This window comes from Urtica dioica, chromosome 3 (genome assembly GCF_054948205.1).
Source record: "Urtica dioica subsp. dioica isolate 48M chromosome 3, U.dioica_male_clone48M_v1_H2, whole genome shotgun sequence".
NCBI classification, from domain to species: domain Eukaryota; kingdom Viridiplantae; phylum Streptophyta; class Magnoliopsida; order Rosales; family Urticaceae; genus Urtica; species Urtica dioica.
Genome location: NC_142758.1, coordinates 3,418,283 through 3,429,842, shown reverse-complemented (window position 1 = coordinate 3,429,842; position 11,560 = coordinate 3,418,283). Strand labels below are relative to the sequence as shown.

Below are 11,560 nucleotides of genomic sequence, written 5' to 3'. Positions count from 1 at the left end.
AATCACGCGTAAAACTCCTATCCCTCGGCTTAAAACGAGCGAGTTCTCAAGTGTCTTTGATAGTTTCTAGTGTGTTTTTGATGATTTACAGGTACAAAGGAGCACAGAAGCTTAAGAAGTCATTTTCGGAGCAAACGGGAGTCGAAACGGAGCAAAATTGAGGTTTATAAAGAAAGTCAACGCTGGATTTTGACTACTCGCGGCGCGGTAATAATCAGAGCGGCGCCATGAGATACCAGCGCGGCGCCAGAAAAACCCGTCACAGATGGCGGTCATTCCCGTTCAGAATCGCGGCGCGACGGCTACTTAGAGCGGCGCGATATACCGCGACACTTGACCGTGGCGGCGCGATGGATACGATTTGGGAAACTGATCACGCGTTTTTTTATTAAACCTGGGCCATTGGATCTCATTAAGTGGCCCAGATGACTCCGAAATTAGGCTAGAAACATATAAATCCTACCTTTGTAACCTAGAAGGACATCTTTTGTTTAGTTATTATTTTGCTTAGGTTGTTTGGCTACTCAGAGCTTTTTGGAGAGATAGAGATTGAAGCGCCGTCTTCATCGATTTCGTTCATCGTTATTTCACAGTTCCAATCCCCTTCCTTTAATCTCTTGAACTCCAGTTTTGATTAATGAAAATCATGTCGTTGGTTTATTTGTTTTTGAGTTGTTCATCTTCTTCTTCTATCTTTATTCTTCTCATCATCATGAACTAAACCATCTAAGGGCTATGGCGTAGCGAGATTATGAAACGGTTATGGATTCCATATTATGATAGTGTAGAATTGTTATCGTTCTTGCCGCTTTGTTTAATTCAAGTCTGAATTTAATGCTTGTACAAGAGTAGCTACCTTGTGCATGATTCGTATTTCAATTTAATGCTTTAAAGAGATTAGGTTGATTTTGTTCTTGTTTTGAATTACTATAATACATTCCTATGCTAGATATAGATAGGTTGTTATAGAATCGTGGTATGCTTCTGTGTTCATTGCTTGCCTTGTTTTTATTAGTTGAGATCGAAAGATAAAACTTTGGCATAGACTTAGGTTGCTAGATGCTCGAGAGAGGTTTAGTGACACGATCAACGTGAGTGTGATTAGCAAAGTGTGAATGATAATGATAGTGCGTAATTTACATTAATCCAAACCGTAGAATGAGCTCGTGAAACCATAGTCTTTACTTCTCGCTATTCATACAACCCGTTGCCCTCTGTTTATTTATTTACTTATTCGTTTATAAATTTTGTGTTCCATTCAACAACAGTTTCCTAAGTTCTCTTCGTGCTAGTGAAATTTGAATCTTTAATTTAGCCTAGTCCTCGTGGGATCGACTCGTATTTACGAACTTTACTACTTGAGCGACTACGTGCACTTGCGTGTGCGAGAATTTCGCAACAATGGCTTAGGTTTTTCCATGGTCCAAGCGAAGACGATGGATTGGTCGTGGCACATGGTTGAGGATGTGGCAGAGACCATGGTTTTGGTCTAGGACAACGGCGAAGATCGTAGCCCTGGTCGATTCACGTGCTCGCGGATGTGGGTGGAGACCAAGGCCCGAGTCAAGGGGGGAGAGAGTGGCCTGGCCATGGACTAGGCATGGCCACGTTCCAGACGGAGACTGTGGCTTAGTCGTGGCTCATGGTCAAGTCTATGGATACAGACCCTTGGCTCGTCCAGGGTCAAGAGCGGATACCATTGGCTTGGCTAGAGAGGGTGCTCTGGCTGGCCTATGCGTGGCCACGATCCAGGGGGAGACCGTGACTCGATCGCTCGGTCGTGGCACGTGGTCGAGGACACATGCGGAGATAGTGGCCCTAGTCGGTGCATGTGGTCAACGATGTGTGCGGAGACCATGGCTCAATCGTAGCTCAAGATTGAAGCCATGATACCCTTGGCCCGATCTGGGTCAAGGGTGGAGAGGGTGGCTTGACCATGGCTTAAGCGTGGCCATGGCCCATGCGGAGACCGTGGCTTGGTCGTGACTCGTGGTCGAGGCTAGGGGTAGAGACCCTTGGTTCGGCCAAGGTCAAGGGCGAAGACCGTGGCTTGGTCGTGACTCATGGTCGAGGCTAGGGGTAGAGACCCTTGGTTCGGCCAAGGTCAAGGGCGGAGACCGTGGATCTGTCGTAGCTCATGGTCGAGGCTATGGGGAGAAAGGAAGACTTGGCCATAGCCTAAACGTCTCCATGTCTAGGTGGAAACCCTTGGCCTCGATATGGCGTAGGCAAAAAGCCTTGGTGTGGCCATGGCTCAGGCGAGATCCCATGGTTCGGTCTGGCGTGTCTTGTCTTGACTTTGCTCCTCGTTTATTTTTCCATGTGGGGGAAGTCTTCGCTTTTTTATGAAGGCAAAATGGTGGCATAACAATTAGGCTCATCCAGATGCGGAGGTCGACCTATGCTATGCCATTCATGTTGATAAATAGATCATATCATTAGTAGAGAAGCTGAATCACACTCTATGAATTGAGTGACCCACTCTGACACCAATTGATATTACTAAACGAGTAATGAGATTGTTATTTAACTATTGGTTTAAACTACTTATACAAGAACAGTTAAATATTTCAATGAAACAAGTAGAAAAACAATAAAGGACACAAACGATTCTTAACCTTGTTCAATGAAAAAAACACATAATCAATAGGACTGATACGTTCTGTGGTAAAAGCAATCCATTAATGATCAATTGGAGATATAAGGACTCGGGTTTCACACTCATTCTCAAACTCATGTCTCCTTAAATACTTCAATGAATTTAAATCTAAGATCCTCTTATATCAAAGACTCCCTCTCTTTTTCACGCAATTCTCTCCAGAGATTGTCTAAGTGATAAACGTAAACACATGTTACGCACAATAGTAGCAAGCACTTTATTGATTCAATTGTCGATGAAGATCTCCAAGACAGAGAGATTGGCTCAAGAATAATTCGGCTTGTGAGAGACGAAAATCCAAACAATGCATAGTCAAAAGACAATCGTAAGCAAGTTTTGATTAGGTTAGCAAGAAAATCTTCCGCGAATCTATTATATTAGGAAAGTGAATAGATCATATCGTTGCAAATACATCGGAACTGAAAACATAATATTTTTAGTTCTAATCGCGCGATAATAACATGTGACTTATGTGGCCCACTATCTTGAACAACTTGTTATAGAGCGTCTTGAACAACTTACATTATTTTACCAAATTAAAACTATACCACAAAGATCTAATGTCTCACAAAAATATTAGTCATCCAACTACACAACCCTTAAAAAAAACACAACTTTTCACTAAGAAATTAACAACACCGTTCCTCTCAAACACCCTAATGTTCTTTATTGGACAAATATCCAACCAAAAAAAAAAAGTTAAAATAGGAAGAGGGTAAATTTTTTTGTATATTCCAATAACTGCAAAATGTCTATTGGTGGAATTATTCGTTTATTTTGACAGTGGTAAAGTGTCGACGTATTCTTAAGATATATTTTTCTTTGTGAAACTCCCTGCTTGACATATTTAATGGGAATAATATGTAAGATCAGCTAATAATTTCGAAGAGACTCAGGATAAGGAAAGCCAAAGTGCATGGGGTAAATCTATGTTACGAAATTGCTGCAAGCGCAGGTGGGGAGTTATGGGTCTCCATTTGCTAAAAAAGAAAAGTTATAAAAATTAATAAAGATTTTTTTTTTTTTTTAAGGGAAATAACTCCAATCACTAAAGTATCTGGAACAGCATTAAATATAGAGCTTACCACTTTAGTTAACTTTTTTTTTTCCTGAGCGTTACACATAATATAATGAGATCGCGAGACATTATTTTCGTTTAGAATTTATTCCACTAAAAAATCTTGGAAAGAATCTAACCATTCTTTTTAAAGTTGGAAAAAAAGGAATGAGCAGATATCAAGAGACACTGGTCACTAGTCACTTCTACTCTTACATTAGTTATCATTATTAGGGAGAGAAAAGATGTTTCTTTCTCCTTCGGTGGGACTTAAACTAACTAATTAGTTCTCTCTCTGCTTTTTTCTGTCTATTTGTTTGTTTGCTTCTCTATACACTGATTGGCTCTAATTAGGGGCTCATAACAAGAAGCCACAATAAATTCAGCAGACTATTGACAATTGTTGGAAAGTGTTGTGTAGTGATTGTTTAGTTATCTCCATTCTCACTCTGTTCATCCACTTCACAACTGCTTCCTCATAATTGAACTCTCTCTCTCTCTGGTCTTATCTTAAGCCAAAAAAGCTTTTCAAGTTTTTTGATTTCACTTACCCACTTTTCATTCAGTGATAAAGAAGTACTACTACAAAGAAGGGAAAACCAAAAGAGCGTTTGAAGTTCTTTTTTAGGTGCTTTATCGGCAGGAAACTAGCTCAGCAAAGGAGGAACTCTGTGGAGCATCTTTTCTGCTACAACAAACCCATGTATGGAAAGCTCTTTTTTCACCCACTTTGTAAATCAATATGTGTTGATTTTTTACGCCAGCGACTACTTTTATGATTACTGAGTTTTGTCTGTGCCTTTTTCTTTTGTACGGATTTATTTCTCGGTGCAGTTGTGGTTTTAATTACCGAAAGGTTTCTGATTTGATCTCTGGGTTTCCAGCTGGTTCAGTAGGTTTTGAGCTTGGGTTTGCTTATTTATGTGTGTAATTCCTTTTTAGTGTTTATTCTACATGTAATCTTTTGAGTAACTTTTCATCCTAGTTTTCTGGGTTTTTTTTCTTCTTCATAATAGTTTACCATTGGCTATAGGATTTCCATTTTTAGTTAAAGATCATAGTTCATGGGTTTCATCGTTAAATATTTTACTTTCATTGTTAAAATAGTTCAAGCCTGTATTTCTCAGAGTTATAGCTTAATCAAAGCTGTATTTCTCAGAATGATCAATTTCTACACGGATGTGATTGAAATACTCATGGCCAGTCTCAGAGATATATATCCGACTTTTCTAACTGCGTGAAAAAACAAATCATGACGACATAAGTTCTTCCCTGAACGTCGATTCGTGTAATCAGTATTTCCCTTTAACCTTGAGTATATATTTGGTATATTTTCGTTTAGAAGTTTCAAGATCCCTCCAAGATTATTTGCTCTTTTTTAAATGTGTTTTGTCTCTTGTCCATTGATGTATCTTTTAGATCTTGAGGTGTAGTCCAATACTCTATTTCATCAGTTCTATGTGTCACTTGCTCTTCTTGTGAATTTTTTTTTTTTTTTTTTTTTTTTAGCTGAGAGATATTTCTTTTATAGGAGTTTGACGATGTCGCTTGATCTTTTTATCATTTCTTTTCTAAATTTAAGTTAACATTTCACTTCCTGTTACTTCTAGTAATTTCTTATGCATGAATACGATCCGCGGATTCACTTTGGTACATACAACGTTCTCCATTCAGAAAAGAAAAATTATAATTCAAGGTAGAAATATAAGATGAGCATCATTGAATTCAATGTCACACCAAGATTTATTGCATACATTACTTGGAGATTATTATCACTTTCAAACCGTCTCAGCTTTCTTTGTTTTTCCCCATATGAATATCTCTCTAAGTCATATTTGGTTACAGACGGAAAATGCAGGAGTGGCCGTCGGGGAAAAATTGAATGCGAAAAATAACCTCATTAGTTACAGCTCATATGTGGCTGATTCTGCAATAAGGATGATTAATGTCTCGGTCCATTTTTTAAAAATTCAACAAGGTATGTTTCTTAATCCTTCGTCTCGGACTCCTTTCTCTTAAAAATAAGTCTGAATTTCTCTATTTGAACACAATTGGCAACTTATTGTTGTTTATTGCTGCATATTTTATAATGTATCTATCGCAGTTGTCGGTTTCTTGGCTATTCTTTTAGCTAGTTGGATTTAGCATCTTAACTATTCATTACTGTGTTTGCAACTATGTGACCGCGTAGGAATTTGGATAAATACTAGATTTAGAAGAGAAAAAGTGTTATTTTTCAGTGGGAAGCGATATTCCATCAAAACTGTTAAATCGTCCTGTTTAATTGGACGTGTTTTTGTTTCGTCTAAAATGTTTGGGTGTCCGACCAGATTCTTCGACGTAGCTTTTGACACTGTAGATATTTATGGAACTCTTTTCTAGCTTGTAAGAGAAAAATAACTGGTCACATGGTTTTTAGATATAAAAAGGCAAGTGTGCCATATTCCGTTTTCGTTTGAGCAGAGTGGAGAGACATTCAGAGGACCCATCAAGAAAGCAAACAACCCCACAGCATAACTGGCGTCCTTTGTAGTGTTGTTGTGAGTTTTTGTCTGTCTGTAGTGCATCAGTGGAACATGACCTCTCAAGGTCACTTCTGGTGTAGTCCACATTTCAACAGGATAGTGATAAGGGTTCTGTGAAATCCCACTTGATTTGATTCACAAAGCTACTTTCAAGATACGCTTTTGAAGGCACATTTATATATTTATGTACATGTTTAGTTGCCTTTGACTGTTTTTAATGCAATCATGACGTGTATATATCTGCTTTGTTCCAGTGCGCTCCTCCACTTGTGTCCTCATAATCCTTAAAACAAAAACAAAAAAAATGAAACCCGGATTCATGATTTTGCAGGGCAACAACACTGAGGCGACGAATCCAGACATGATAACATTCGACATCAACTCGGAATGCGACGAGTCGACAGAGTCGGAGGCGGTTTCGAGCCTTGCAGCGCAAGAAACGAGTCCGGTGTCGCTGGACCTGAGCCTGAAGTTCAGCCCCGGGTCGGCGGGCCCGGCGGCCGCGGCGGCCACGCAGGCGGTGCCGAGGGTGTTCTCGTGCAACTACTGCCGCAGAAAATTCTACAGCTCTCAGGCTCTGGGCGGGCACCAGAACGCCCACAAGAGAGAGCGCACGATGGCCAAGCGAGCGATGAGGATGGGAATATTCTCCGGCCGCTACGCCAGCCTGGCGTCCCTCCCGCTCCACGGCTCCTCCGCGTTCCGCTCCCTCGGCGTCCAGGCCCACTCCGCGGCCCACCAACGGGACGGGAGGCCCGTCCCCGTCCCCGTCGCCAGGTTCCAGACCGGCCTCCCCGTCTTCGTGGACGACGATGACGTGGACCTCTTCTGGCCCGGGAGTTTCCGCCACCTGGACGACGGCGAGCCTCGCCACCTCCCTCCCACGACGACGGATTTGTCGTCTTCGTCGCCCGATCTTACCCTCAAACTCTAAAATTCAATATTTACTAGCTTTTTTATTATTATTATTGTGTACAGCGAGATTGCATTTGTAACGGCTAAGCGGATTTTTTGAATCCGGCTTTTCGATACTTTTTCAACTTTTTTTTTTTTTTTCTTTGGTGTTATAAGATTTTGGAGGATGAAGTTCTCATTAAGGCTTTTGTGGTAATGTGAAAGCTATATGATTGATTTTGAAATCCAATGCACACGTTTTCTATTTTTTTGTTTTAGCAAATTGACTCCAACTAATCTATTTATATAACGTGGGAGTGCTTTACCAATTGAGCTATAGCCTCTCTTTATCTCTTTGTTTTATTGTTACTTTCATTCTTTTTTTATATATATTTATTTATTATTTTATTTTTTTTTGTCTTGAACAAGAGACTAAATGTATTTTCAACGCGGAGCGTGGTTGAAGGGTGTGATGCCTTTAGGTTCTCACACAATGTGCAGTCATCAAACTACTGTATGATCAGCGACTCTGTTTCGTTGGCAACGAACCTAAAATCTCTCTCTCTCTCTCTCTCTCTCTCTCTCATAAAATGCCTCTATCTGAAGGCGGTAAGTATTGGTATACTATCTTAATTAAGCCGTTTTTTTTATTAGCACATACGGACACGTGCAAAACTGAACTTGGCCACGTGTTCTTCGAATCTGTGGGATTAGTGGTGAAATATTTCTCTTATAAAGTGAAGAACATGAGAATCGACTTCTCAAGCTCTTGTACACTTTTGTAGAGTGAATATAATTTGACTTGAAAGCCTTTGTTTGTGGAAGAGAGTAAATTTTCTTCCCCCACTCTAGAGAGAGTGAAAGTAGATTATTACTCTTTTTTGTATAATATTGAATGAGTGGAGTGGCTTTGATTTCTTTTTGTTCTTGATTTTAGTCTCAAATGTGTTTTTTTGTGAGAGAAATGGTTAAGTAGAGAATTTGACGTAGTCTAATTAGATAGAGAAAAAGTCAGCATTTGACATGTGTTTGTCTTAGGTATTTATAGTGAGGTGATGAAAGTTGAGGTAAATTAATCATTTACTAGGGTCATCCTTCTGGGTCCAGGGTCGAGGACAGTCCTGCACTGTTGAGACGGAAAGGAGTTGCATTTTGCTGGGTATTAGAAAGCCTCACCTATTAGGATGGAAGGGTGTTGTCTTTTACTAGGATAAAGGTGAACTTCACTTGTTGAGATGAGAGTGGAGTTGCCTTTTGATGGGGTAAAGGCGAGCATCACTTGTTGAGATGAAAGCGAGATTGTCTCTTGTTGGGTAAAGGTGAGCCTCGCTTGTCGAGATGGAAACGGAGTTTCCCCTTGCCGGGGTAAAGGCGAGCCTCGCTTGTCGAGATGGAAGTAGGGTTTCCTCTTGCTGGGTAAAGGCGAGTCTCACTTGTTGAGATGGAAGCGGAGTTGCCTCTTGCTGAGGTAAATGCGAGCCTCACTTATCGAGATGGAAGCAGGGTTGCCTCTTGTTGGGACAAAGGCTAGCCTCACTTATTGAGATGGAAGCGGGCTTGTCTCCTGCTAGGGTAAAGGCGAGCCTCACTTGTTGAGATGGGGACGGGGTTGCCTCTTGCCGTTTGGTCGTCTTTGGGCTTTTCGCTTTGTTTCTTGAACTGGGCTCCTTCTTTGTTTTTGGGTTGGACATTCGTGTTTTTTGGATCAGAGAAAATCTCTCACAACAATTATTTTTACCTAAACTAGGTTTCCATTAAACAAATAAATTTTTATTAGTAGTTGTCTAGATTTTTTGTTTGACTTAGTCAATAAATAATTGCGCGAAATTTATCAACCACATCACTTTATTAATAGGAGCTTTCTCAACCACATTACATTTGTGTGTGTAATTGAGGAAAAAGTCATTCCATACGAGAAAAAAAAAAAATTTCTTAGACCATTTTCAACCCACTCTACGGAGTGGGATGAGACAAATTAAAGTTTTTTTAAGGACAGCTTTGCTGTCAATGAAGATGAACTCACAACCACTTTTATTATAATCCAAATGATTGTGAGACTCTCGCTTTAGGAGTGGAGATCTTACTCTAGGTTGTCTTTTTGCTCTCTCTCTCTCGCCCTTATTCTCGCTTTCTCTCACCCATCTCCGTGCTCTCTCTATCTATGTCGTGCCTCTTCTCGCTCTCTATCGTCCCTCTTCTCGCTCTATCTCTCTCTCTCGGCCCTGTTTCTTTCTCGCTCAAAAAGTGGGCCGGCCGATCTGTGTTTCTCTCTCTCCACGATCTCTATTTCTCGCTCACCCAAGATCTCAGTTTCTCGCTCTCTCTCGCCCGATCTCGATTTAGGGTTTCTCAAGGTCAGTCTCGTTTTCCTTTTTTCCATTGAGATTGTTGTTATGGTTGATTTATTTAAGATGATTGTGTAGATTGTTGTTATATGATAATTGTGATAATGAATGTAGTTATGTTACTGGGTAACTGGTATTTTTTTTGCGATTGTTGCGATTTTTTTTTTGTAGACTTAGTGAGTAACTGGATTTTGTATATATATTGAAAAAACGTGAACAATGGTAAGAGATGATATTTCCTTTGGTAAGTGGGGAGAAGTGAAGAAATTATGAAATAGTCTATGTGAAAAGGTGTGAACAACGTAAGAGAAATGAAGCCAAACAATGGGTAAATATGAAAATAGGATGGTAAAGATCAAATTATAGATTGAAGAAATTGGCTGTGATGATTTATGACTGGAAGAAATAGTCTCTGTGAAATTATAGTCTTTGTGTTTGTTTGCATAATTGTGTGTGTTTGATTGAATCTCGGTAAGGTTTTTGTGTTTGTTGCATGTTTGTGTGTGTTTGATTGAATCTCGGTAAGGTTTTTGTGTTTGTTGCATGTTTGTGTGTGTTTGATTGAATCTCGGTAGCTTTTATCATCACGTAGTCTACAAACCCATTTGGATCCTGGTTCGTGACATATTGGTAACGAACTGGCTGAGTTCGTGACCGATGTGTCAGGAGCTCGCTGACTTCGTGACATATGTGTCACGGACTGACCCATTTCGTGACATTTCTGTCACGAAGTGGGTGACTTCGTGACACATCTGTCACGGAGTCAGTGAGTTCGTGACGCATCGGTCACGAACTCAACCATTGTCCGTGACAGATTTGGCGCACGATCTTCCATTGTTTGATTTGAAACAGGAGGACATGCTCATGTATCGACAGAAGATGACCACCGAATTATACCGACATAGAGCGCTAAAACTACACACGCGTGGAAATGTCAATGTTGAGGCTACTTAAAATTATGTGTTTATGATTGTACGTATGTGTTTATAATTGTATATATGTGTGTTTAGAACTTTATGTATTATCTTGACATCAATTTCTTAGTTTAGAATTTTATGTATAGTTTCGAAATTAATTTATGTGTCACAAAGTGACCTCATTTCGTGACAGTTGTGTTTTATAAACCATTCTTAACAATAAACTCAATATCACGGACTGAGATCACTTCGTAACACATGAGGTGAAATATCACAATTCCAATATCACATTACACAGGCAAGTCCAACAAAAGTCAAACCAAATCAAATGTAATTTCATTTTTTAAACCATTCAATACATCTTCGACTCATTTGAACAATAACATAATACCTATGAATAAAACAACAACCAGCATTTTAATCTTGAAGAATTCAGATATAATCAGTTGTTCAAATTCATTGGCTTCAGTTGGTTCTTCGTGTTTAAAGTCTTCATCGACAAAAGATGGTATATGGTTTTCCAATGAATTTATCTTCATTAGCAGCCCTGGAATGATTTGAATCGATCTTGGGCACATAGGTGGGTCAATCCATTCTAAAAACCCGCATCCATTGAATTTCTTTATCTATCACAACCATAAACCAAAGAATATTTATTTACAAACACGATTCTCCTTATTTATAAGATTTCTATACGATTTCTAGGATAACGAGAAACATATTCAAACCTTATACTCGGGGCATCCATAGAATCGTCTTCCAAGGTTATCAGCAGTCCAGGAAGTTCGTTCAACTCCATTTAGACCACACGAACATGAAGGAGGAGGTCGTCGACGCTCGGTACCACCTCCTATATTTCCTGAAACGCGTGGCTTCCGACGTGTTGACGAACTGCAATCACTCGACTCCATCGTGATTGTATCAACTGTTATTTAATTCTAAAAGAATAAAATAAAAAACATCAACAACATGGTAAAAATTTTATTTCCAGTTCGTGACACTAGTGTCACGAAGTGAATCCAGTTCATGACACTAGTGTCACGAAGTGAATCCAGTTCGTGACACCCTGGAAAAATTGGGAAGTGTCACGAACTGGATTCACTTCTTGACACTAGTGTCACGAACTTGATTCACTTCGTGACACCCTGGAAAAATCGGGAAGT

General features: G+C 39.8%; 1 protein-coding gene across 1 annotated transcript; it reads left to right on the top strand.

The window, feature by feature from the left end:
* The first annotated feature begins 3,927 nt into the window (after positions 1-3,927).
* Positions 3,928-7,489, top strand: LOC149402091 (zinc finger protein 4-like). The gene is made up of 3 exons (XM_089609715.1): positions 3,928-4,419; positions 5,562-5,694; positions 6,573-7,489. Exon 3 carries the CDS (start codon positions 6,603-6,605, stop codon positions 7,173-7,175), a length of 573 nt encoding a protein of 190 aa, XP_089465841.1. The 5' UTR covers positions 3,928-4,419; positions 5,562-5,694; positions 6,573-6,602; the 3' UTR covers positions 7,176-7,489.
* Positions 7,490-11,560: the final 4,071 nt, after the last annotated feature.